We start from the raw sequence: 27,808 nt of genomic DNA, 5'->3' as shown, positions 1-27,808 counted from the left end.
CTGTTCCAAGTCCGCCAGTTGCCCAGTTCTCATTGGCTGAGGAAAGGGGCGCAAGACTTTAGAGTTAACTGTTTGCTGTCCAACCTAAGTGGTGAGGTCAGGGGACGTTACATGTTGAGCTCGTCCTTAGACCTGTCAGTCAGAGGATGAACCATGATTCTGCATTATGTTAGACCGGTGGTTTCATTCATTCGGAGCAGGAGTGTAAATGCTGCGGTTTCCAGGTTGTATCATGCGGACAAAGTGGCGACAGTGGGCTCGCAGCCCGAGTTGCATTCTCCGGTCTTTCAGGTAGGCCGCGAATGAAGCCTCGGACTCAAGTAACTGCAGCCAGCAGGCAGTGGGGATTCATCTGCCTCGGCAGTCGTGCATGTCGTGTCCTTGTGCACTACGTACAACACCGCTACAACCGTTAAATATCTTTACGTTCTCTTAGTTATGCATGCCTGCATCAGTATTTAAAAAGACAGTGAAATAGCTCAGATATAATACACATACATTAGACGAGGAAACTTTTATTTGCATCATGCACTATCGGCCACTGATTCTTGAGACGTGGGGCAAAATATGCCTTATAAGACTGATTTCAAAGTGAAACTATCAGATACGACCACTACAAGGGTTTAACTCATATTACTCTTAATCAAAAATGTTGATTGATTATAGCATTCAAAACTTTTTACGTCTTTTGCACACATATATATATTTATTAATAATATATATAAATATATATATACAAAATATATAAATGTATCTTTTAAAGAATCTTACTAAAAGAAGCAAAAGTCCTCTTCATATTTCGCCTGCCTTGAGTTTACCAAGGTCACACAGGCTTTTATATAATAAAAAAAAAATCTTTCACGTTGTAGGAAAATTATGAGCGAATGCAAGCACTGGTGAAGGAGTTGAAGGACAGAGCAGAGAAGATCAAACTTGGTGAGCAAGTTCCAAGTACTTGATTTGATACCATTAAACACAGCGAATGAAGCCATCACATAAGGGTAGTTTGTGGCAGCTAGTATATTTCCTCACACTAATGTTTACACAACATTGCTGCTTTCAAAGGAGGTGGAGAAAAAGCAAGAAACCTACATACATCCAGAGGAAAGCTCCTGCCTCGGGAACGCATCGACAGACTGTTGGATCCTGGGTGAAAGCAAACTCACTTTTATAAACAAACAACTAAAACGTGATGATTGAAATGTTGCTGTCCATTCAGACTGGTTTCACACTGAACTTTGTTTTGTTTGTCTGAATGCAGATCTCCCTTTCTTGAGTTCTCCCAGTTTGCTGGCTTTCAGTTATATGGTCATGAGGAGGTTCCTGCAGGAGGCATAATCACTGGTATTGGTCGAGTGTCAGGGTGAGCAGCATACAATACAATCAATATGTCTGCATTGTTACATCTGATAATAGCGTACAAGAGTTTATGGTTCATAACACCCTGCCTGTGTACCTCACAGGGTGGAATGTATTATAGTTGCAAATGATGCTACTGTCAAAGGAGGAACCTATTATCCGGTTACTGTGAAGAAGCACTTGCGCGCCCAAGAGATTGCAAAGCAAAACCATCTACCATGCATATATCTGGGTGAGTTCTCTCAGAGGTTTCATATTCTGTAGAAAACAACATTTTCCTACTAATGCTTTTATTTGATCCCTGATCTGTTCTAGTGGATTCTGGAGGAGCCAATTTACCCAGACAGGCAGATGTGTTCCCAGACAGAGATCACTTTGGACGCATCTTCTTCAATCAGGCCCGCCTGTCCTCGGAGGGAATTGCACAGGTACTTTTTGTTATGTGGAATTTTTTTTCATACAAGCCAGTGGTTCCTAACCAGGGGGGCCAGGCAAAATTTCAAGGGGGCATCGGCTATCTTAATATTATAAAAAAAAAAAGTTAAAAATTAAATTGTGCTAAAGACACAAAAAGTCAAGATGAAATAATGTTTAAGTTAAATGTTTCTTCTTTCCCCTTAACTATTGTTTTTATTGAAGAACACAGAATCAGTATTTTGAATCTTCCATAATTACAAAATTATTCTTAGCTAATTAAATGAACCAGCACTCCCAGTTTGTGTTAATAAATACAATTCAGAAAAGCAGCGTTGTCATAATTGCAACAAAAATACCAAAGGAAAAATCTTAATCAATATAGGGGGCCTTCACTTAATTGTGTTGAACAGTGGGACCCCTAAAGTTTGAGAACCATTGATATAAGTCATTTATGAATATATAGCCGCAAATGTAGGGTGGCCATATGTGCCATTTATACGGGACACGTCCTGGCCATGATTTTTATATTGCCTAAAACATCCAAAGTAGTTTGACCAATAACATGCAGGTATTGTACATAATCGACTAATTGCGCCGTGCGTGAGAAGGTGAGAATGATCAAAGCGATGCAAATGCGCGCATGTTTGTTCGTTCGTTCGACTTGAAGCTGTGCACTGATCATTGATCCACTGATTCATCATGGTGGATCAATTTTACCTGTTATGTTTCAGATTGCTGTTGTGATGGGCTCCTGTACAGCAGGGGGCGCTTATGTGCCTGCGATGGCTGATGAGAGCATCATAGTACGCAAACAAGGGACCATTTTTCTAGGTGGACCACCACTGGTAGGTGTTTCTGTCCTAAGGAGCATGATATGACTCTCTACTTATGTTTATCAATGTCCCACTCTGTATTCAACAGGTAAAAGCTGCTACAGGTGAAGAGGTGTCTGCTGAAGACCTGGGAGGTGCAGACCTTCACTGCAGGTTAGAGAAGCACTTGTGTGTTCACATAAACACATTTTTGAGCTTGATTGGACTAATATATTTTTCAACATTTGTCTCTCCTCAGAAAGTCAGGTGTAACCGATCATTATGCCCTGGATGATAATCACGCCCTTCATCTTGCACGGAAAGCCATTCGAAGCCTGAACTACAAGAAGAATCTTGATGTGAGGACACAACTACTCTTGTCTTCTCAGAGATGCTTCATGGCTTGATGCTGATTTTCTTTAACTTGCCCACTGCTCATTAGGTCACTGTTGAACCTCCTGAAGCTCCTCTGTTTCCTGCCGATGAGCTTTATGGTATTGTGGGAGACAACCTCAAACGCAACTTTGACATTCGCGAGGTAATGGCCACAATTTGATCACAGAAATACAAGCCTATTGAAATGTTGCCACCTCAGACAGAACTTGAATTTCAAATTTCAGGTTATCTCTCGTATTGTTGATGGCAGTAAATTTGATGAATTCAAGGCCTTCTATGGAGACACACTCATCACAGGTGGATGTTTTTCAATAAACATCTTTTTGTATTTGAATTTCAACATTGATTTCTCACCTTGTTTTGGCTTCCTTTATTTGCTTTCTAGGTTTCGCACGGATATTTGGCTACCCTGTGGGAATTATTGGCAATAATGGTGTGCTGTTCTCAGAATCTGCAAAGAAGGTGAGCATCTCCTGATCATTATTGTCTGGAATACCAGAAGCTCGTGTAGCACTGAGATTTTAGCGGAAATACATAGATGGTCAGTATGCATAGGGTCCATTGTGCTTAAGTTAAATAGTACACATGAAAATGAAAACTCGTAATCTACTCTTGAAAAATGCATTTTTCTGTTGAACCCATAATTATTGGTTAGTATCATCTTCCAGGTTGCTCTTTTCCATGCAATGAAAGTGGATAGACAATGTGTACTTTTAAAACCCTCACCCTCATCCCTCATGTCATTTTTCCCCACCAGATGGCATTAGAGACACTCAGTGACGATGAATGATCATGTTTAAGTATAAATATGCAGAAATTGTGTCTTTCGTTGTTGTTGTTGTTGTTTTTTGGTGAAAAAAATGTATAAAATATGCTAATTTTCATAAAAATATCCAGAATTTAATGTGAATAAAATAAAAATCACCAAAAAATAATTAAAAAAAAACCTACATAAAAAATTTGAAAAAAATATATAAAAATGGACCAATATAAGCTTTCTGGACCAAAAATAAAATTAGTGTCATTTGGCCTTCGGGTCATTTTGACCCGCGAGGGACACTTTTGTTATAGGTTCGGGAGGGACGAATGAGGGTTTTAAATGATTGTTTCCTTTTCTTTCTTTTTTTTAATAGGGAACGCATTTCATTGAGCTTTGCTGTCAGCGAAACATTCCACTGCTCTTTCTTCAAAATATTACAGGTCAGTATGTATAGTTCATCCCAGTGCATACATACAGTGTTACAATACAGTGCTCTGATACTGAATGAGTCAACAGAGAATCGTATGTGTGTGCCTAGTGAAATTGCCACTGCCATTAACATCGTGATGTTGTCTTTGCCTGTTTTTACCAGGCTTCATGGTTGGCAGGGAGTATGAGGCTGGGGGTATTGCTAAAGATGGAGCTAAAATGGTGACAGCTGTGGCCTGTGCCAATGTGCCTAAGATTACTGTCATCATTGGAGGATCGTATGGAGCAGGGAACTATGGCATGTGTGGCAGAGCTTATGGGTAAGCTTTATTATTAGTGAACTTGCTGCTCAAAGGTACAACTCTAAAAACATGCTCAAGGTGTCCAGTTGACTGAACAGCTCAAGATAAAGTACCTCATTAAAGTGACTGCGTGTCCACCTCACAGCCCCAGGTTCCTGTACATGTGGCCTAATTCCCGGATCTCTGTGATGGGAGGGGAGCAGGCAGCCACAGTGCTGGCTACAATAACTAAGGATCAAAAAGCCAGGGAAGGAAAAGAGGTAAAAGAAAAACAAAGCAAATTTACTGAATTTATGAATCTTTTATAGGGAAATTGGGAAATTAAGTTAGATGTTTTACAGTTTATTTTTCTGAGAGTTAAAAAGGCATATAGTTTATATACAGTGGTGTGAAAAAGTGTTGGCCCCCTTCCTGATTTCTTATTTTTTTGCATGTTTGTCACACTTTAATGTTTCAGATCATCAAACAAATTTAAATATTACACAAAGATAATGCAAGTAAATACAAAATGCAGTTTTTAAATGTTGATTTCATTTATTAAGGGAAAAAAGCTGTCCAAACCTACGTGGCCCTACGTGAAAAATTAATTGCCCCCTCCTGTTAAATCATGAAAGAACTGCAATTAACCACATTATTTTAGAAAGCGGAGTTAAGCTCAAGCGCACTTGGGTTATGTAGCAGGACAATGATCCCAAACACACCAGCAAGTCCACCTCTGAATGGCTCAAGAAAAACGAAATTAAGGTTTTGGAGTGGCCAAATCAAAGTCCGGACTTAAATCCGATTGAGATGCTTAAACAGTCCATTCATGCTCGAAAACCCTCCAGTGTGGCTGAATTAAAACAATTCTGCAAAGAAGAGTGGGCCAAAATTCCTCCACAGCGATGTGAAAGACTCATTGCCAGTCATCGCAAACACTTGATTGCAGTTGTTGCTGCAAAGCGTGGCACAACCAGTTATTAGATTTAGGGGGCAATTACTTTTTCACGTAGGGCCAGGCAGGTTTGGACAGCTTTTTTCCCTTAATAAAATAAATAATAATTTAAAAACTGCATTTTGTATTTACTTGCATTATCTTTGTGTAATATTAAAATTTGTTTGATGATCTGAATCTTTTTAAGTGTGACAAATATGCAAAAACACTTTTTCACACCACTGTATCTTGGCTAACTTTTAACACATTGTTGGTTATTTTCCAGTTTACAGCAGAGCAGGAAGCTGCAATGAAAGAGCCAATTATCAAACGCTTTGAGGAGGAGGGAAACCCATATTATTCCAGTGCCAGGTGACTAGTTAGACATGTATGTTTAGTGAAGTGAAAGTGATGTGTGGCCAAGTATGGTGTCCCATACTCTGAATTTGTGCTCTGCATTTAACCCATCCAAGTGCACACACACAGCAGTGAGTAGTGAACACACACACACACACGGAGCAGTGGGCAGCCATTTTTGCTGCGGCGCCCGGGGAGCACTTGGGGGTTCTGTCTCACCTCAGTCGTGGTACTGAAGGTGGAAGAGAGCACTGTCCATTCACTCCCCCCACCTACAATCCCTGCCGGTACCGAGACTCGAACCATAAGGCCACGACTGCCCCCATCACAACTGATGTTTAAATTGTGTGTTACATAAAATGCCCGCAATTTATTTTATTTTTTTTACATTTTGGGGTCAGTAAGATTTTTTATGTCTTTGAAAGACATTTATTTCTTTCAAAAAATATTACTGGTGCCAAACTTTTAAACAGTACAGTATGTGTTATTATTAGACAACACGGTCATATAAATGAGTTTTTCCTACAACTCCCCTCCATGTGTAATGTCTAATTTTCACGTTTGTTGCACTTCCTCCTAATACCTAGATTGTGGGACGATGGGATCATTGACCCCGCTGACACTCGTCTCGTCCTAGGCCTGAGTCTGAGTGCTGCTCTCAACGCCCCCTCACAGAAAACACGCTTCGGTGTCTTCAGAATGTAAATCTGGTTTTGTAAAGATTAGAAATTTTTAATTAAATCAGTTTCCTCTGTCTTTTGGGCAGTACACACTAACTTTATAGACTTGTTTTGTCTTTGTATGTTTGACAATAACAGTAAAATCTTTAAAGCCTGTCATTGAGTGATGTGTCTCATATGTTGTGTGGTTTTCTGGTTGTTTTGTACCCTTAATACATAAAACAGTAAATCATCACAAAATATTATCTGGTGCAAGAACATGAAAGAAAACATCTTAAGATGTCATTTTTAAAGGAATAAGCATTGTAAGTGTACCTGTAGTGTTTTTTTTAACAAACCCTGGTTCTGTACCATATAAATGTACTTATACAATATGAATGCACTACTCAGATACCAAAAACACTTTTTAATTTCCAAACTTCGATTTGCCACTGTTACACTTCAGTTTCATTAAATTCATCATGTGGGACAAACTGGCTAGCAATTTGTTTCCATGATTCAATCCACACTGCCAATAATTCAAAGTCAAAGGTATTATTCTTTAAATACATAACTACAATAAAAAAAATAAAATAAAACCCTACCAAACTTGTAATTTTAGTTTAGGTTTTAGTATTTTTTAAATGTCTTTTTGTCATTTGTTTTGTTCTTTAATGTTTCTGTTTTGCTTTTTTTTTTATTTGTTTTAGTAAATTTGTACTTAAACATATTTTATTTCAGTTAGCTGCCATGGCAACATTTCTAATTTTCGTTTTTCATTTATTATTTCAGCTTTATTTACTTAACTTTTAATATATTTTGTTTTACTGGAGCACTGGAGGAGACTTACATATCAAACAATAGAAATTAGGGGAATGTTTATTTGTTAAGGAAAATATTCAGTGATCCACTTTGGTTACTTTGTGTGAGTTTACAGAAGGACATGGCAGATGGAGATTTTCTCATGATTGTACACTAACTTTGTGTACAGAGACAAAAGGGTCATATCCAGATAGTATGAGAAACCGCAAATGTGTTGTATTTGATACATTTACCTGAAGAGAAAAAAGAAAAAAAAATGGAGAAAAAAGGTCTTGGTTTTGAGTGTCTTGCTGTATCCGAAGATTCAAATCGTTGAAATGTAACTCACAGAAACATCACTGGCCTGTAGGCTGCTCTCCGTGTGCTCAAACTCTGAAACAAACAATATTCACGTGAATAACACTCAAAGGATCAGTGGATGGAAAATAACACGTGTAGTTTCAGACTTACCTGTGTCTGCAACCGCTTCAAATTTATCAGCATCGTCTGATGTACCCTTTTCTATTCTCAGCCTTTTAACTGAAATGAAATATAAATGTAAAGACACGGATCGCGTTGCATAAGGATATTTGTATTTATACACTTACTGTTGTAACTGAATGGAAACAGTGAAAATGTTCATGTTATCTGGGAAGCGGATAATAAACTCTTGTGGAAACATGCCAGTTGAAATCCAGAACGTCTCCGTTTTTCTATAGAAATAGATTAATTATAAATTAAAGCAAAATATATTTGTTTAGTATTTTGACAACATTAGCTAAGTTAGCTGGCTCTCCTTCCAGCTTTTAGCAATCTACAGACCCGTCGATAATGTTCTCCGGTGGGTGATTCTCATCGCTTGATGTAGCTAGCACAACCTGCACTCCGTATGAACTTAAAGCAGCGTCCAGCATTGTGAATTTTAGATATTGGCATGCAGCAATATACCAGAGGCAGGAATTTTCACGCGGATGCAATCTGAGTTGCTAAGCAACAGGTAAACCCGACGTGTCGCAGCCGACTCATTTTCGCGAATCAGTTCATTTGAACAGTCCATTGCAAAGAACCGGTTCTAATCGGATATTCTATTTTTATTTCTATTATATTTCTATTTTTATTTCAGGGATGGGCAACTGGCGGCCGGCAGTGTCTTTTAGTGCGGCCCTCTGGATCATATTAGACTCGGATGATAGGTTTTGAAAACGTTTGAAATGTAAGCCTACTGAAGATTGCTTTTTCAGTTTATGAATATAATAACTCCAACCAGGAGAGGGCGCTAGTTTCCAGCCGCTTCCCGTATTAATTACAGCGTAAGTGTACTCTAATCTGAACATTCACTTTCATTAACGTTCATTAGCAAAAAATAAATTAAAACAATTGACAATGAAAATCGTATTTTCCAGTCAAGATGGTAACTTAAATGTATGACCTTTTTACCAAGTTCAAAGAGATACCCATATTTTTGGAGTTTGGAAACCGTGATTAACTTACACCACTGCTCACACAAAGAAGTATGAAAGACGCCAGAGTTGCACTTGCCTCAAATTTCAAAGGTAAAATGCATAGTCAACATTATGTTCTTAGGGTTTTCGCGGGGCCTTCAAAATTCTTCAATTTAATAGTATCACATTTAAGGCCATAAAAACTCTTAAATGACCAAGAAAGTCTTAATTATGATTTCGAGAGGTCTTAAATTTGGGGACGGAAAGACGAGAATTGCGATGTGACGATTAAACCTCAAAAAGCGATGATTTCATTAAATAAATATAAGCGCTGCAGGTTTCAAAGTCTGGTGCTGTGCTGCTTTGTGTACCGTCTGCTGTTACCAGGGAAACCGCTTTATTTCTGCCGCTCCAAAAGCGCCTCCTGCTGGCAGAGAATGAATGTGCATTTTCAATCAGCCCTTCTGCTGTCTTTGTTATGAACAATGCGAAAATCAACTCATGTTTTTAAATGTGAACCGGTGGATCAACAAGAAGTTCATGCATTATAAAAATCTACACAATTAAGACACTAAGATATATTTATATGTTCTTTAATTAATATAGCAATTGATTGATAATAACTGTTTAAATTAATATAATAATTGATACTTTTGACTAATCCCTTATCTTAAAAAATGTTTAAAGGCTGAAATGTGTTTATCATTTTAAAAAACTTTTTGTTTTTGTGAAAACCTGTAGGCCTATCTGAACTGTAAATCATGCTTTTTACAGTCATTTTACAGTTTAATATGTTACCATATAGACATTTCCCTACCTCGCTCATATGGTATTAATTTTATTTGTGCATGTCTTAAAAAGCCTTACATTTGTTTTTGTTTTTTTAATCCTGCAGATAATCTGTTATAGGCCTATTGTGGTACCATTTGGAATAACTATTTTTTGAATAAGCACTTTTTTTAACTGTTCTCTTCGGTTGTGTTGAAAATGTTATGTGGGCCACCAATCAAAAATAGGACCTCTGTACATTTGTTTGTTGCAGATTTACAGACAATGCAATTGAGATGTTTACATTGTCTTGTTGGGGTAACTGCAACAACTGACAACAAAGTTTCTTAATTTAATTAGCATAACGCACAAGTTTTAGAGTTAATAAACTCTTTAAAACAAATTACATTAATTATACTGTAATTTCATGTATCACAGTTCATTGCAGCCGTGATTAGTTCATAAATTACGTAATTTAGAAACGCAATATCGCACTGATTTACACATTGACTAAAGTTTTTGCACATTGTAAATGCTGTTTATGAAAACCAACTGTTTCGTATGCGTGTGATTATAGATTACTATCAAGTAATAAAACACTTTACAGTATATTTTATTTGTTAACAGTGCTCAGCGCATTAGTAATCGAACTTCTGAAAGTACAGTTGTCCTGAACGAATCGATCACAGCGTTTTTAGATCCGTTTGTTGAAAAGATTCGACTCAAAAGAACGGGCATCGTTAGTGTCGCATGATTAGAGCGTCATCCGCAGTTGGCGTACATCAGTGGCGCACGTTGCACTTGTGAAATTTTTCTTTACTGTTATAAATAATAAATTCCCATGGCGAATGGTGCGGAAGAAGTCATATTTTGTCGTGGGACGGTTCAAGTGAGTATTAAACCATTTTAAAAGAGATTCGATTGAGCTACTCTGGCTTGTGTTTTAGATTCGAGAAAATAGCAGATTGTTTTGCTCGTCAGCTAACAGTTAGCATTTTGTTAGCTGCACATTAAAAGTCCAGTCCGACATTTCTATTTTGCGGTGCTTTTGTTTTGTGGTTTTGGTCTTAAAGTCAGTTGGAATAACAACGTCTGAGAAATATGTTAGCATAAAGCATTCAGCAGAGTTCATTGGCCAGTGATCTCTTTCCTCTTTTCAGAGTGATGATTCTGATATTTGGGATGATACAGCTTTAATTAAAGCATACGATAAAGCGGTTGTGTCGTTCAAGGTAAATAACGCTTAAAAGACATGCGACCATTGCATTTTACTTTGCTTTTTCAGTAATCCCGATGTTTTTCTCTCTGCTTCTGCTCCTCCTCCTCCTCCTTTACCCAACAGAATGCATTAAAAGGAGAGGATAATGTGACACCACACAAAAAAGATAACCCTGGGAAGAAGCGGAAAAACAACAAAAAGAGTAAAAGCAGAAAAAGATGTAATGCAGCACCTGATAAAGAGGTAATCGTGAATAGTGTCAGTACTTATTGATTTGAAGGATCCAAATAATACAGGCCAATGTAGATGAACTGAAATGTGTTATACAGTGGCAAGTTGGAGACAACTGTTATGCATTCTGGTCTGAAGATGGCAACTTGTATGTTGCTACGATTTCCTCAATCGACCAGGAGAAGGGCACCTGTGTGGTCCGTTATACTGACTATGGTAATGAGGAAGAGCAGAACCTCAGTGACCTTCTGACAGAGGCTTCAGATTTGGATGAAGACACTCAAAAAACAGCAGATGTATGTAGAATGTGACACTGCTTTTAATTAGACACTCTAGTCATTTGAGGGATTTAAGAAATAGTTCACCCAAAAATGAAAATTTGCAGAAATGTATTTACCCTCAGGCCATTCAAGTTGTAGATGAGTTTTCTTCATCGAAACAGAAATTTAGCAATATATCACTTGCTCACCAATCGATCCTCTGCAGTGAATGGGTGCCGTCAGAATGAGAAACCAAACAGCTGATAAAAACATCACAATAATGGGCACGACTCCAGTCCATCAATTAACATCTTGTGAAGCGAAAAGCTGCATGTTTGTAAGAACAAATTAAGGTGTTTTTAACTTTAAACCATAGCTTCTGGCCAAATCCATAGTACCGCTTCTTCCAGTGAAGAAGAGGAAAAATCTCTGAGAAGAGAAAACAGAAATCTCCTGTTCTCCTCTCACAACAAAATCTACCGGCATATTTGTTTGGAACTGTTTTTGCTTGTAAGCGGTGCTTGTTCTGTCTATATTTCTCTCCTGATTCAGGTGATGCAACTGTTTCACTGGAGAAAGCAATATTATGGATAGAGGACTTGTATTTTACCCAGAAGCAGTGATTTGAAGTTAAAAATGTCTTAATGATGGATTTACTACAAACATGTAGCTTTCCACTTCACAAGTAATGATAAGTGACTGGAGCCGTGTTGTGGATTATTGTGATGTTGTTTTATCAGCTGATTGAACGCTCATTCACTGCAGAGGATCTATTGATGAGCAAATGATGTACTGCTAAATTTCTCCAAATCTGTTCTGATGAAGAAACAAACTCCTCTACATCTTGAATGGTCTAACGGAGTACATTTTTATCAGGTTTTCATTTTTGGGTGAACTATTCCTTTAATAATGCGGTTGTATAATATTGCTTTTCATTTGTCTAATTGCAGGTCAAAGAGGCTGAGTCTTCGACAGAGGAGAGTGATCGATCTTTTACTCCACGGCAGTCCGGTCATCAGAAGCACAAATCTAAAGGCAGATCTCCCATGGGGCCTCCATCATGGGTTCCTGGTTTCCCACCTGGACCCACACCAGGACCTCATTTCCAAAAGGTGAATATTGAACGCTGTGACGCTCTCTTTTCTTGTTATAAAAGGCAGTATTCAACATTGCAAAGTGATTCATTAGCTTGTCAGTTAAGTGGTTTTTATATTGCATCACACAAAATACTATGTTTTCTCCAGATGGATGGTAGACGATCAGAAGGTCCTGGACCTTTCTTCCCTGGATGGCCTCCCATGATTCCACCCGGTCCCCCAGTAAGAACCAGCTGGAAATAAACATATTCTTACAGGAAAAGTGATCTAGTAATGGCATTTTAAGAAGCACATACAGCTTTTTATGGGAGCAAATCAACTAAAATGTGAAATTATTGTTGGTCCAGATGATCCCACCACCTCCACCAATGAGTCCAGACTCTCTAGAGGATGATGAAGCTTTGGGCAGTATGCTTATTTCCTGGTACATGAGTGGCTATCACACGGGATACTATTTGGTACAGTTTACTATTTGGAACTTCTTGCCATTCACAAGCGTCTTTTCATGCACCTGGTTGTTTTTCAATCAAAGCTCAAACTCTTGTCTCGTTCACAGGGTTTAAAACAAGGTCGTAGAGAGGCTGCAGCATCTAAGAAGTCACATCGGAAATAAAGATCCAGCGGTTGGTTTTTGTTTTAGATTTATTTTTTACATTGTGTTGGTCAATTTTTACCTTTTACATATTGCTTTGAGTATCCAAATTTCTAGTTTAGGTTTACTGAATTACCTTTTTTCCATTATAGAGCGGAATATGAACGTGATGCTGCAACAGACTTGATTCAGTATTCTATTTTGTATTGTTTGTAAATAAATGAATTAAAAGTAATTGTGCTCTTTTCCAAAGTGTGTTTTTATTAAGAGATCACTTTAATAGAGACTACCTACAAATCATTTTGGTAGCTTGATCAAGCATTACAAATTTACATTTCGTTCAGATTTCATTAGCATTAATTTGCTGCATGTCACTGATGTGGCTGAAGTCAAAAATCTTCAAAAATTCAAGGTCATAGTATCAGGCATTTGTCTTTATTTCAACAAGCCCATATAAATTGTAATTTGATGAAATTGTAGATGTGATAACTTGTACGGTCTAATGCACTGGTCTTCAACCAAGTGGCTGGTGCTTTAGATGACTTAAAATTATTTTTTTTAAAAAGCAATAAATTAAGGTAAAGCAAATATAAATCAAGCTTATTCTTATTTTAATTCATTTTTTTTTCTTTTAAGAACCAGGTTTCACACAGACTTGGAAAAACCTTTATATATGAGGTACCCTAATTTAAAAATGTGATTTCTAGACATGGAAAAGTCATGGAAATGAATGTAAGCTTAAAGCTCCATGGGCATTTTTATAATGAATGTACAAAAGTGGGGGACCTTGGGGTTGAAAACCACTGGTCTCATGTAAGTTAGCATCTCTCTTGTTTAACAAGCTCTTCCTCCTTGCCATATCTGGTATGGGCTTTAGTTTTTAATGGTTTACTTCATGTGAAATCCATCCGAGGAGACTGATACTGCTCCTCATCATCTGACTGGTATTGGTGTCAGGTTGCTGGATCTGGTGTACTCTCTGGTAACCTCGGCATGAGCATCCTGAGACACAAAGAGGGAAGCAAATTCAGAAGGATTAGCGTAGCTGCTATTCATATTATTTTAAAGCTATTCATATTATTTTAAAGCTTTTCAATATTTTCTTGGGCATTTTTGGCAATTCCGGCAGGCCAACGTAGACTAGTTTAGTTTGTGAAATGAGCTAAATGAGTGAATGCTTGTCTAAAAAGTTTTCAGTTTGTGTCTCAAACATGCAGTCATTTTGTTCTTAAATATTGAACAAACATTTATTTTGCTTACCTGTGGCCATTTCTGTCTCTCAAGAGGTCAGAGTGTTGGGTGAAGCTTCTCACTGAACTGACCTGTGGGTTAACACATGGCAATACTGTCATGTGACACCTCAGTAGAACTTGCATTAAATTGCGTGGTGCCTAAACACTTAACTCTACTGAACTTTTTTTCTTCTTCCTATTCTTGCCATGGTATTAGTCTCTTTTGTTCTCTGTTTGTTTGTTTTTCATTTGATAAGTTTCTCTTGCAATGTTTACCAGATGAGATTTTTCAGAGTAACTGGTTTTCTGGATGTTTCCTTCTCATTCTCTTTCACTATCATTCTTCTCTAGAATGTCTCTGATTGGCTGTGTTTTGAAGTTCAGCATCTTCCACTTTCACTTTAGTTCAATCTTGCTAATTCCACTCATCATGTCACATGTCATGATATAAAATGTTCATAACAATTTGTTTCATTTTGTTTGGTTAGTTTTGGTTACTATGGCTGTGTGCCCTGCCTTTGGAACACAACATGGTGTCTTGAAAGAATATGAAGAAATAAGAGATTTACCTTCTACTGTTTGATTACTTATTTAGATGTTATTGTGTTAAAACAGTATATCTGTTTAATTCATTTGTTTCATTGTCTTTAATCGCACTAAATGTTATTTTGCACTGTGATTAGATTTCATTGCACCCCCCACCAACACGCATACACACTTTATCCAAATCTGACTATTTATTTTTTTTATTTATACAATTAGACATACACATACATTTAATTCTTGACCTAAATCAAATCCATTTCACTATAAATTATCTAAGAAAGATCATTAATAAAATAAAATACAATTATCAAATGCTGGCTGCTTATTGCTTATAGAACAATGAAATTGGCATGTCTCAAAAGTCATACAGTACATAGAAGACATTAGAAAATGTCAGAAATATCTTTGAGAAATTAAATAAAAAAAGAAATGAGCTCAATAAACTAAAGCCATATATTTTCCCCTTAAAATAGAGCATTTTAAATCGCAGAGTCTTGCCCATCATACGATAAGGGTACATATGTAATCATCCTGTTTGTCCATACTGATACAGAGAAGCTATATTTACATCAGTTTAAAACTGTTCAAGAATATACACAGTGAAAGCACATTTGAATCACAATAGTTAAACGTGCATGTGGTGAAACTGATTTTTCTTTACATGATGCAGCAGATCTCTGCCATTAAGCTCCAAAAATGTCTTCATGGTATCTCTTCTCAACCTGCCAAAAAAAAAAAAGATGATGGCATGAGTTCACTGGCCACAAGGCAGTTCATATAAGGACATGAAGATCGAAACAGTGAATCTAAATGCATTTTGAGAGCTCACCTTCATCCTCTCCAGATATTCTCCAGCTTCTGCAATGGCCATGCCTGTTTTACTTGCCAGGATATCCTGCAAAGTGCCAGCAACATCACGGGCCATGTTCATGCCACCGCAGACATACAGATGACCTGCGTTTTTGTGTAGAACCTCCACGGCTTTTTCAGAGAGCTGCTCCCTCAAGACATCCTGCACATACATCTGCTCCAAACAACACAAGCTTACAGTTACAGACTGAAGGCACCAACTGATCCCACTGTAAATGTGTTTGATGAATAGAATAGACTTGACTGGATGGAACTGGATTTTGACACACAAACCTAAATAAACATTATTTCTAGTATAATACAGCATGAACGGAACTTCAGAGACGTACCTTTGGTTTACCAGGTTGCCGAGAGTAAGCTGTGTTGACATTGCCCAGAATGCCATCAAGTCTCAACTTCAGTGTTTCTACTTTATACAGATGGTCTGTTTCTGAATCACGACACCCAAATAGCAGTGTCATAGGACTAACTTGCAGACCTAAAAATGAGTCGGTTAAATAAGACAAACTATTTAGGACAAAAACTTGAAAGATTTAACAGAGAAACAAGAATTAAAGACAGCTCAAATAAAATGCAGGATACTGTGATAACTGTTTTGGGTAGAACCTCATTGAATCTTAAGACATTATAAGCTTTTTTGTCTGAACTTCATGAAAATTTCGCATAGATTACCTGTCTTTTTCATGTCATGGATGCGCTGTTGCCAGAAGCTGCGGAAAGGAGCAATACCACTACCAGCTCCTATCAGAATAACTGGAGTGCTGGGGTCTTCTGGGAGATGGAATCCACCTGAGCTGAAATCATGAGCAAGTCAAGTTTTCTATTTTATTAAGATATGGAATACAGAAAGCCAAAATGCCATTTTATTTAAATTAGATATTTATATTCAGCTTTTAACTATCAGTACCGGTGAACAAAGCAGGGAACTGTGTGTCCTCTTTTGATGGTGTTAAGCCATGTGCTGCAGGTGCCAAAATGTAGTGGGCCCTTTCCACCTACAGTAGAACAGAACATTATCCTCATTTATGCTGAAACATGGCTTTAATTATAGAAGAATTGTCTAATGTCTTTGTTTTGTATGTTTGTTATAGGTGTAGTATCATACCCTGGGTGTGGTACTCCACCACAGATACAGTGAGGTGTAGTTCGTTCGGATGACGGTCCAATGAGGAGCTGACCGAGTACAGACGAGGCTTCAGCAGAGGAAGCTGGCTGAGAAGGAAGGTGGCAGGGACCTTCAGAGAGGGAAATTCTTCGAGCACCTCCAAGAAGTTGGGCCTGTAGAAATCTTTCCATGTAGAGTATTCCTGGAAATCCTATGGAGAAATGGAGGAATCCTGTAAATGCATCCACTGGAAATATGTGTCATTTCGTACAAAATCATGAACAAGTGCCCCATTTCAATTCTTAAAAAGGACGAATGTAACGCAATTACAGATGCAAGTGCTTCAAGTCGTTTGCGATCCTCTTCTTGACCCGCCACTGTAGAGAGTTTGCGCAGCAGGCTTTGCGAAGGTGGAGTTGTGACATCAATGAAGTATGTAAGAGCATGCGCCAGCGTGCAAGCAGGGATACGTTCATCTGTCAGCCATCTCTTTTCCTCTGAAAGACACCACAGGAAAGATCCATAAAAAATAAGCTTGAATTTTGGGGCTCAACAGAAACACTTCCCAACTATACTTGTATATAGTTTATTATAACTATAAGTGATAGTTACCATGGCTAGAGTCTGAAAGGGACTCCAGGTGAAAACTCTGGTTAACTGGAGGGGCATCTGGGAGATGCTTCAAAATACTATCCACCAGCTCTGGAGAATTCTCTGGAAAAATCCCCACATGATCTCCAGGGGCAAAGTTCAAGGCCTCTGTGTTTCCATCTGTCTTCAGCTCAACCAGGATAGTAGAACGACTGAAAAGGGAATAAATAAGTTTAAATAAACAGTGCTGTCAAAAATGTTTACAAGTTTTAGTGAAGTTGTAGAATCAAACCTTGACTGAGCGCACTGCAGTTTCTGCCTTCTTTTCAGCGTCATAGGAAACACAGTTTTAGAGTGAAGAGCAGACAGTGCTGTAAAAACAGAAGATACATTCATATAAATACCGTAAAATCATGTTTATTGAGGTTTGATAAAACTTTATTGACTAAATTATTAGGGTTTTGATAAGTAGAGGTAGAGGTGTACCTGTAACTCGGTCCAGAGTGCAACTGTCATGCTGTACTCTGTATCTCAGTGGGTCCCAGTCGTCCGACTGTTCCTCAACAGCTTTCAGCTGTTTTTTAATGTTAAACTCCTCACATGCATCCTTATATTAAAAACACATATGTGTCATTTGTTTGCTATAGTAGTAGCAGATTAATTAGTTGATTCACTGAATCATAATTTCCAAGCACAGAGGGAAACCTCGCCAACCTTAAAAGCAGTGCAAGCCCAGGCAGAGAAAGCCTCGTCCTGCCCATTAAGTTCATCTCCCTCCCCTGTGGCAGTCAGACGCTTGGCCCCCAACTCAGCAAGCTTGTCATCCACAGCATGGGCAAAGGCACAGAATTGTGGGTACACACGTGAGCCAAGGCCAAACACACTGTACCTGTAGTGAGAAGAGCATGTCAGGGCTTCTGCTCTACAACAGAATATTTACAGGTGATGATAGTGAAAATCTTTGCAGTGCTAGGCTACAAACCTGACAGTGTTTTTCAGGTGTTGCAAGTTGAATAGCTGCTTCTTGAAGCTCTAAGGGAAAGAAAATTATAATAAAATGTGTAGAATTTGCAATGAACCAAGTGTATTGATTTTAATATATTTATATATTAATATATAATCATACAATAAAATACATTGTATGGGTCAAACTTATTGATTTTTCTTTTATGCCAAAAATCATTCGTATATTAAGTAAAGATCATGTTCCATGAAGATATTTTGTACATTTCCTACTGTAAATATATTAAAACTTAATTTTTGATTAGTAATATGCACTGCTAAGAACTTCATTTGGGCAACTTTAAAGGCGATTTTCATTCTAATATGCTGATTTGCTGCTCAAGAAACATTTCTTATTATTATGCAACAGTTGTGCTGCTTAAAACTTTTGTGGATACCGTGATTCATCTTTTTCATGACTCTTTGATGAATAGAAAGTTCAAAAGAACAGTGTTTATTTCCAATAGAAATCTTTTGTAACATTATAAATGTATTTACTCTCTCTTGATCAATTGAATGCATCCTTTCTAGATAAAAGTATTAATTTCTTTCAAATTAAAACAAATCTTCAAACTTTTGAACAGTAGTGTATCTGTTATCTGTATCTAAGTTATGTCTGATGATAATTAATCAGAAAGTTTGATACCTGGTAATAGAAGAAGGGGGAAAGGATGTAGTTGAGCATCTCCTGATGGTACACGGGGGTGAGGGAGCCAGACATGGGCGGGACCAACCACACCCAATCAGCTGGACAGCCTCCACGCTGACGAACTTCTGTCTCCAAATGCTGCATGAAAGACTCGCTTGCTGAATGGTGGTCTGTGATGGTGACCTTATTTTTCTGCACACCAATGTAGACCAATAGATATATAAATGGCTTTATCATCTTTCCTAAATCTATTTTCATGAATATTATTTCAGAAACTATAACAGTAAGACTGCAGGATCTTGAATCAATATGCATATCAATATTTCTACCATATATTCCATCTTCACCTGGTAGCTATGTATCACTGCAACATTGATAGCCACAAGTGCTTGGTCTTTCCACAATGAAGACAGCTTGCGTGTCTCTAAGCCCATTAGCTGGCCGACCCGCTACAGGACATAAAGCAGTAAAAGCAAAACATCAGTATCAAAAGTTGCGGGATGTGTTATGCTATCATCATGAGACAGTAAGGCCGAACTACCTCCAAAACGTTGTAGCGCTGGCTGTCACAGAAGTCCCTGACTCCGATCTCTGTGCCCATGTACCAGCCATTGAAAGGACATGCTGTGAATTCCAGACCACCAATTTCCATGAGCATGCTGGCCACTGCAGGAATTGCATACCACTTGAGGTTTAGATCTTTGAACCATTCATACCTGAACAAAAGCAGAACATAACACTGTCTGATCACATAATGACCCGTAAATGTATATTTTTTCTGAAACCTCTGGGATATAACTATACAAAACTTGTTACCTCAAAAAATTTAGAAATCAAATATATCCCCCTTTCCCTGGACTGACCCAAATCACTTACTCTGGGTGCTCTATTGGGACCTCCAGGATCAGTTCTGGAGGAATATCAAAAACTTCAGGGTCCTCTCCATTCGCCTGCAGGACCAGTGGAAGCACATCAAATCGACCATACTTTGGTTTCCATCCCAGGTGAATGCACACCTATAGAAATAGTGAACATTTCCAGCAGTTATCATATGTGAATATTTCTTAATAGAGGCAAAGATTCGGTTGGCAGATGCCATTTAAAATGTAAAATATTTTCCCTCCTCAATACTTCTATTTTGGTTACCTGTGTAAACTCCACACCTGCTGGGTCTCCAATCACACTACCATCTTCCATCTGATAGCCTGCATACTTTATAAGCTGACTGTTCCACACACGGAAATCATGCTCTCCGTCTGTTCTTTTAGGGAACACAGTGATGGCAGATCTACCAAAACCAAAAATGAGCATTCCTCAATTAATCAAAATCAAAGTCATTGTCATATTTAATGGTACATTTGACTTGGAGAAAAAAGTTAATATAGATGCTACCACATAAAGTATATATTTATCTTGACAAAATTGTTTTAAAAAAATGTATAATAAGTGCATAGGGTCCTGTCCTATACTGTGATTCATTTGATCCCTCATGTTCAGACACCTTTAGTAATTTAGCGCACTACCAGGAAACCTTCAATAATGTCCGCGGATGCCAGTAAGTGAAGTTCTCAGCGGTGTGGTGTGCTTGTATACTTTTATTATTTAATTATTATCATTTTACAAGAATGACGTGAAGAGAGCATGCACGGCTGTTGTTTATATTGCTGTGTGTAGCCTGTGGAAGTGAAGTTAGCTGCAGCAAGGAGTGTAGCCATCATTTCAGATTTATGTATTTATTTATTTAATTGATTGATATTGTGTCTAATTGAAAGGTTTTTTTTTTTTATCTCTTATTTTTAATTGGATAAGAAATCAAATGCACTGCTGGACAATAACCAATAATTTGTATTCTATAATATTTTTATCCTATATTTTCCTAATGACAATTTTATGATTGGCTTATATAGGCTACTACGAACACTTTTTCCCATTTTTATCACTGAATAAGGCAGATTTTATCTTTAATATTTAAAAAAATATTTTATAGTTTCTATATTAAATATGTCAATTAGCACTGAATTATTCATATACTTTATTTATTTATTTCGTGGAGATGACTTGAAAAAACACACATAAACCATATTTTCACAACCGTGTGTTTATTGTCTTTAAGTTTCATCAGTCAAATGTTTCTGCTTTTTATTCAGCTCAGCTACAGCAGATATTGGTTTGCCTACATCGATAGCTGGATGCTTTTTTCCTTTATATTAGGGTTCCCTATCGAGCATTCACTCTACATTGCGAGAATTGCTGTGGGAAATTCTCCCCTTCTCCAATTTCCTGAAACCTTATAGGATAACACCAGTTCAATAAACTGGCGAACTGATGCTACTTATGCAAATTGCATGCAAATACTGACAAGCTCACGGGCAGTATAAAAAAAAGTATAAATCGTAGAAAAAGCACCAGAAGATACTACAACTTCATCACCGCATCCGATGGCACCGTCTGTCGTATTTGCGCCAGCCCCATCGACCTGCTGGACACACACAAGCACTGCATCGCCTCCCTGGGCCTGGCCCACGCTGAGGCTACGTTCTCTGAGTCAACTGTGTGCTCTGCATTGACTTGCCTGCAAGTGTTTGAGGACTCGGAGGAGCACTGCTTGTGGCCTCATGAGAACGGGGCCCACTGCCGCCAGCGAGCCACTGCCATCGCTCCACATGCGCTTCCTGAGTTTCGCGTTCGAGGGCACATCGTACCAGTATTCAGTTCTCACACATGCATGTTCTCGAAGTGCATGGATACAGCGCTTTCCCCTCTCAGAGCGAGCGGTATGCGCATTCTAAATTATCTGGACAACTGGCTGAATTTAGCCCATTCAAGAGATGTGTCATGTGGAGTCAGACTATAACATATCTGGGCGTGTGTTTCAACTCGGTGGAGATGCGAGCTCACCTCTCTCGAGAGCACGTAGAGACCTTCTCTTCAGCTCTACACCACTTCAGACCAGGTCAGTCTGTTCCCTTGAGGGAATTCCAGAGGCTCCTAGGACTTACGGCATCGGCATCATCAGTTTGCCACCTGGATCTTCTGCGGCCGCTACAGTTGTGGTGTGGAGAGCATGGACTGCGGGATGTATGCACATCAAGGTCATACACAGCCACAGATTCTCGCAATGTAGAGTGAACGCTCGATAGGGAAGGGCTCCGGTTACTGTTGTAACCTTGGTTCCCTGAGAGCGGGAACGAGACATTGCGAAGATCTCCTTGCTCGCTGCTCGATCAGGAATGCAGCATTCAGTCTCAGATTCTGACGCAATTGTCACTCTCGCCGCATTTATACTGCCCGCAAGCTTGTCAATACTTGCATGTGATTTGCATATGTAGCGACAATTGGCCATCCTATAAGCTTTCAGGAAATTGGGGAAGGGGAGGAGTTCCTACAGCGATTCTTGCAATGTCTTGTTCCCACTATCAAGCCTGGGACACACTGTATGATTTTCGGCTGTCTAAAAGACTGTCATCGTGGTGATTTCTATGATTGTGGCTCCTAATTGGTGGTCTTATATAATACAGCGAGAGAGGTTCAAAGACAGCTGTTGTCACAGTCTTGCGACCAAAGATAGCCTACGATCATTTTCTGACAGTGTCAGAAATTCAGCATGATCATCGCACAGTGTTTGCTGCTACGACTTATGTCTACTGACCAGCCAATAAAAATGCAGCATGAAATGGCATGTTGATCAACACGACATGACGCCAAAACTTAAAACTGCTTACCTCAAACTCTTTTACCTTCCTCTTTTGCAGCTAGCTCTTTTTTTTCAGCACACATAAAAAGTACAACTGCCAAACTGTGATTTGTCATGATCTCAATCATAAAGTGGTCAAATGACCGTGATCCCGACTGTGAAGTGGGGTATGAGTGGTTATGAACGAATAAATGAAACGCATTTGTCTCGAATCGCGCTCGCGGAAAGCGCTTGAGAAACAGTGTCTCTTCCGTGGCTCGGTACGCTTTCAACTCGTTTTTTTAGTCTCGAGCAAGACTGTACAACATTCACATTACCGTATTGACTCCCTTTGTGATTTTAAAACGTAAGACAGTACCCAGATTTGAAGACTACAGTAAGATTTAACTTCTACTGTTAATAAGATTTTGGTAGGCTACTATTAGATGGATAGCCTAAATGTCCTAATTCAGATGGGCTACTTGTTTTTTTGTTTTTTTATGGTATATCAAAAAGTGTATATATTTTTAAATGTGATTGTTGTTACATTTTACCAGTTTTTACCATACTTTCAAAACAAAAATTTAAATAGGAAAAATATGCAATATGAAAATAATTGAAGACAAAATGTGTTTTACTGAGAAAAAACAAGATTTGGTTTTTAAAAAGCCTTTTTCCAAAAGGTACATCTGGAAAAAGGGGGGTCGTCTTATATTCGGGCCAATACGGTACATGATTTGACTGATTTTTACGTAGAAAGGGCGACAGCGCACCGCATTAAAAGAAATGATCATTCATGTTTTCATAACCGCTGGCCAAATTCAAAAACGAAACTAAAATTAAATCGTCTTTGAGAGCAAGGGGGCCCCCTGGTGTTTCGGGGGCCCTACGCAGCTTGCGTATTTTGCGCTTAGGGAGGATCGGCTCTTAACCGTGATCCTGACTGGTGAGTGCTTTATTCTAGCCAGCCGCTAAACTGCCAGTTTAACGCGTTCTTTTCCACTCTCTCTGCAAGGTGATATATTATTTTATGATTATGAATTCATTCTTATGGGTCTGTTCTTTTACATGATCGACATTTTAGGGGGGTTTATCACAAATAAAGTGTTCAAATGGCCGTGATCCCGACTGATTTGTTATTACCCGTGAAAACCTCTACGTGAACACACCTGCACGAATAAAGTGCAGGGGACGAATTTACATTTCATTAAAATTAAATAGCCTATTTACCTTCGTTCTTGCTATTTGATCAATTTTGAGAAAATTTTAACTGGCGTCGAAGGGTATTTTTATGTTATAGCCCTATGAAAAGCTTTGAAATATTATTGCAGTAGGCTATGTATTTAAAAACACGTAGAGTAGCCTACCTTAAAAATAGGCTAATTATCACAACTCTGGTAATACTGATTTTATCTTCCTCCGAATTATACGTAGCCTATCAATCCTGTTTTCCTATCATATAGGCTAATTCAAGAAATGAATACATTCAAAACAGGATTAGAATAGAATTCTATTTTAAATATGACAGAAATATGTATTTTTTTGTACAACAGCAACAGTAGTGTTTACAACAGCAAAGCCGCCATACCATGTAAACCCAATAATAATAATAATAATAATAAACAACAACAATAATAATATCAAGTATACAATTCCGTTTCTAATGCCAGAGTTATTAAGAGGTGCAAAGAAAAAAAAATGTCTTTAACTTTTAAAATTACAATGGTCTTTTCCGTTTCTTTTTCAAAACGGCGTCACGGAATTTGCTGTTGTATCAAGACTTTTTCCGCTTATTGACATGTACTAGTTACAGAATTGATGATGACTATAGCAATAAATAAATTCAACTTACCTCAAGTTTCCTCCATTGGTGGCATAATTAAGATGAGTACACAAGGCATTAAACATGTCCTTGGCGGTCTTGCACTGACGCGCATCGAAAAGCTGTAGAAGATACTTACTTAGTATAACTTACTTAGCCTACCATTGATATAGCCTATAAGTGCTAGCCATAATATGTGCGAAAAATAGGCTATCAAACCTGTAAATTGGCCCACTGGATCCTGCCAATGCACCTCGGCGCGTTTCTCCAAGCATGTTTGGCCCCAAAAGCGAGCTCATCTGTAGTAAGTGTGTAGGAGCCAGTCAGGGTGATCTCCAGTGTGACCCTGTCAATCCTTGCCTGGTGCTCCGTTTGATTCGGGCTGCGCAAATGGTAAGAATTGGTTATTCACCTTGTAAAGTAAACCAACTGTCACATTTCCACCCCTGTTTTAAAAGACGAACGAAATATAATCGTTTCTGTTTTCGTTAATAAAGAGTGAATATTTTATTATACTTTGACGGGTTCCTGAAACCATAAGAAAACGCTCTCATAATAAAAATGAAAGGCAGTTGATAGGAACTCCACCTCTCCACCCACACAATCATATCTTAATACGCATGCGTGATGACATAAGCTTGTCAAGAGTGGTTAAATATTTTCAGTCATACTGGATGGTGAGAGGGTCCCCCTGTTACATACTGTATAAAATTAAATTTGAAGTCTGACCTACAATATCATTCATTGGAATACTTGCCATGGTTTCATTGTAATGACATTAAAATAAGCTTATCTTTATTTTTGTACAGATTACATTGCTCTTACATTTTGAATGATTTGTAGTACTGATCAATAAAATCCAATGCCTGGGTGAGGATGTCATCTGAGGAAGGTGTCATTTTGGAAGGACCATGTATCAGAGTTTTGGGATTCATGATGGAGCCTTCGCAAGTTTTGGAATTGCAGGCCATATTCTGGAGGGGAACAAATTAATATGTATTTAAAGTAATTTTTCTTGTACGTTTTGCGAAATCAGTAATACCGCATTCACATTTGTGACCCTGGACCACCAATCCAGCCATAAGGGTCAATTTTTGGAAATTGAGATTTAATAATGAATAACAATGTTTTTTTTGGCTATTGCTAAAAATATACCCAAGCGACTTAAGGCTGGGTTTTGTGGTCCAGGGTCACATTTAAATTTTTAGTTGATATTGTAACATCTTACTTTATTGTGTTAAGCTAAAGAACATTGTTCTCTTCAGTTCAAAACTGTTATAAACATGCAGTTATTTTGATTACAATTTAAAAATACCTTAACTGCTCTGTGATGCAGCGTATCTTGGTGGGTCGAGCCATCCGTGTAGTTTCGCAAATGAACAGCAAATGGACATCGAACTGGCCGATCGACTGACCTTTCCACTTTCAGCTAGAGTTAAAAAATTAATCTGTTAATCAAACTGAAGGACACAATAGATGTCTAGCAAAATATAAGATGGGTTACTAACCTTAGTCTGCACAGTGGGTTTGTCTTTTACAATGGTTGTGGTTCGGGCTTGTTTTCCCATCCTGCTGAAAATATTATTGCTGCCAAATTCTAATAATGTCTATGAGATTTCAGTTACAGTGTTGCTATAACCTGAGATTAAAAACAATTCAGAGTAATTAAGACCTGGTGAAAACAAGTAAAATGCTAGAATAATGAAATAGAAAGAAACAAAAATAAAGTATTTACTTTTTTCAAGTGTACAGTTTCTGTCTCAGTACCTAAACAGCAGTAGTACTCTGTTTCATATTCTGGTATTAACATCCGATTATATAGTCGTTCAGGATGCACTGGGCGAATCATTGCCTCCTATCACTGCAGGGTGTGAGCTGTAATGGAATCTGTGCCAACCCAAATTTCTTGATGCTGAAAAGGGAAGGACCACACAATGTTAGAAACTTCCTCAATCTTAAACATAATCTTTATTTTAAAAAATGCATTTCCTTTTCCCTTTACTATATAAATAGTACAACTAGCCTAACCAAGTATAGCTCAATTATACCTTTGTGCTTTAAACCCCAAAAGACAGAAGACTATGAAAAGGAAAACACTTATGAACTACATGCTTTTCCCCCAGATTTCCAGCATTGCAGGGCAGGCAAGAGGAAAATTTTGCTGGAAAATAAGAATATTAGATATTAAGCAAATTAGAAATAATTTAAAAAATGATTATGATGTGACTATACGATGATGCTTGCAGGACATTGTTTGAGGGGCACTGTGTGCTACAGTTATGAAAATGTAGTACCCTGCATCTGTCATCAGCTTCGCAATGCAGTTTCCAGTTTGACACTGATGACACTTAACAAATCAAATCACTACCGACTGACAGATCGCCGATGTTTCCGTGTTATTTACAATCTACAAGCTCCATAACTTCAGATTGGCTTGGCTGTTGTCCCACTCAGTTCCTGGTCATGCCTACAGACTGATAAACAAGAATTCTTTGAATACACTTGTCCATTAGAGCTGGATTAATGGCAGATGCATTTGAAAAGCATTTCCGTGAAAGACATTATCTCTGTATTTATGCTTGAATTGGGCTGCAGAATTTTTCTATCCACAAAAAAGACCATCGTTAGACAATGTCATCTGATGATCTCAGACAATATTAAGCAATGCATCTCACCACTGACGTCCTAGATTTGTGATACCAGACAAAGGTGTGTTTTTACAAGAAACACGAGTAGGCATATTTTCACCACAAAAGAAAAGCTTATGCATAGGCTTTGTAAGGTAAAATGCCATAGCATATTTCTGCTTGCCACATGCCAGTAACCATGTGATGATCCGTTGGCATGTTTATAGCCAAAATATGAAGGTCACTGCTGAAAGCATTGTTATCTTGGTAAAATAAAAACCTGGACTAATGCCCAGTATGTCATGTGTGTATTCTTCATTTGACATATGATGGATTGCTGTCAGGAAATGTATGGAATTATTAATTATAGAATTCATTTTTCATGAAAAGGCTGCCATGGAAAATTAATGTGATGTGGCCTGAAAGATCATTTTCTTACTTACTTGTATCTTCATCTTCCATAATGGTCTAATAATTGTATGTTTTAAACACACTGATGCTTATCATCACCTCATAAATATTGAAATGGCTCACTGATATATTGCAAAGCACGGCATAAATGGCTAATATTATGGATGTGTCTTTCTTTTGTCTGTTCTGTTCTGCTCTGTTCTGTTCTCTTCTTCTAACTTCAATGTTTATTTTAAATGTACAGTAAACTGAAAATGATCAAGACAGACATTAGGGACTGATAATCTGCCTGATACTGTGAGATGTGATAGATAGGACTCTTAAGAAACACTGGAAACTGATGTGAATAAAAAGCTTGCGAAGATGGTAGAATGGTTTCTCCGAGTTATTTATATGGTCTTATATAAAAGTAACCTATTTTTAGAACAAACTATTTTGAGGACCAAACTTTTGAGGAATGTCAATT

At 38.0% G+C, this 27,808-nt stretch overlaps 4 protein-coding genes across 4 annotated transcripts; 2 read left to right on the top strand and 2 right to left on the bottom strand.

Moving 5' to 3' along the window:
* Positions 1–31: 31 nt before the first annotated feature.
* LOC107660263 (methylcrotonoyl-CoA carboxylase beta chain, mitochondrial-like) lies at positions 32–6,584 on the top strand. The gene is made up of 17 exons (XM_016449533.1): positions 32–291; positions 870–936; positions 1,066–1,150; positions 1,262–1,363; positions 1,464–1,591; positions 1,675–1,787; positions 2,508–2,621; positions 2,698–2,762; positions 2,848–2,947; positions 3,031–3,126; positions 3,209–3,281; positions 3,370–3,446; positions 4,118–4,184; positions 4,337–4,493; positions 4,621–4,735; positions 5,675–5,760; positions 6,333–6,584. Exons 1-17 carry the CDS (start codon positions 154–156, stop codon positions 6,448–6,450), a joined length of 1,701 nt encoding a protein of 566 aa, XP_016305019.1. The 5' UTR covers positions 32–153; the 3' UTR covers positions 6,451–6,584.
* A 687-nt stretch (positions 6,585–7,271) lies between these two features.
* LOC107660270 (intraflagellar transport protein 25 homolog) lies at positions 7,272–8,221 on the bottom strand. The gene is given in 6 exon segments (XM_016449544.1): positions 7,272–7,459; positions 7,555–7,598; positions 7,677–7,745; positions 7,814–7,824; positions 7,826–7,918; positions 8,028–8,221. Coding segments are annotated over 6 exon segments (402 nt in total). The 5' UTR covers positions 8,120–8,221; the 3' UTR covers positions 7,272–7,366.
* A 1,933-nt stretch (positions 8,222–10,154) lies between these two features.
* smn1 (survival of motor neuron 1, telomeric) lies at positions 10,155–13,049 on the top strand. Its single transcript, XM_016449543.1, has 9 exons — positions 10,155–10,304; positions 10,576–10,647; positions 10,758–10,877; positions 10,964–11,161; positions 12,076–12,237; positions 12,370–12,444; positions 12,570–12,680; positions 12,779–12,845; positions 12,967–13,049. Exons 1-8 carry the CDS (start codon positions 10,257–10,259, stop codon positions 12,833–12,835), a joined length of 843 nt encoding a protein of 280 aa, XP_016305029.1. The 5' UTR covers positions 10,155–10,256; the 3' UTR covers positions 12,836–12,845; positions 12,967–13,049.
* Positions 13,050–14,820: 1,771 nt separating this feature from the next.
* LOC107660266 (nitric oxide synthase, inducible-like) lies at positions 14,821–26,104 on the bottom strand. The gene is made up of 23 exons (XM_016449541.1): positions 26,040–26,104; positions 25,813–25,943; positions 25,620–25,733; positions 25,130–25,278; positions 24,524–24,686; positions 24,335–24,426; positions 19,956–20,097; positions 19,686–19,825; positions 19,351–19,525; positions 19,157–19,258; positions 18,807–19,001; positions 18,141–18,190; positions 17,873–18,047; positions 17,645–17,765; positions 17,451–17,529; positions 17,180–17,370; positions 16,898–17,064; positions 16,568–16,778; positions 16,370–16,457; positions 16,135–16,256; positions 15,792–15,940; positions 15,422–15,616; positions 14,821–15,314 (listed from the first exon to the last, which is right to left on the bottom strand). Exons 2-23 carry the CDS (start codon positions 25,870–25,872, stop codon positions 15,276–15,278), a joined length of 2,919 nt encoding a protein of 972 aa, XP_016305027.1. The 5' UTR covers positions 25,873–25,943; positions 26,040–26,104; the 3' UTR covers positions 14,821–15,275.
* Between the last annotated feature and the right edge of the window lie 1,704 nt (positions 26,105–27,808).

This window comes from Sinocyclocheilus anshuiensis, unplaced genomic scaffold, assembly GCF_001515605.1.
Source record: "Sinocyclocheilus anshuiensis isolate Anshui unplaced genomic scaffold, SAMN03320099.WGS_v1.1 scaffold1615, whole genome shotgun sequence".
In the NCBI taxonomy this organism is placed as follows: Eukaryota; Metazoa; Chordata; class Actinopteri; order Cypriniformes; family Cyprinidae; genus Sinocyclocheilus; species Sinocyclocheilus anshuiensis.
This window is presented reverse-complemented; position numbering and strand designations above follow the sequence as displayed.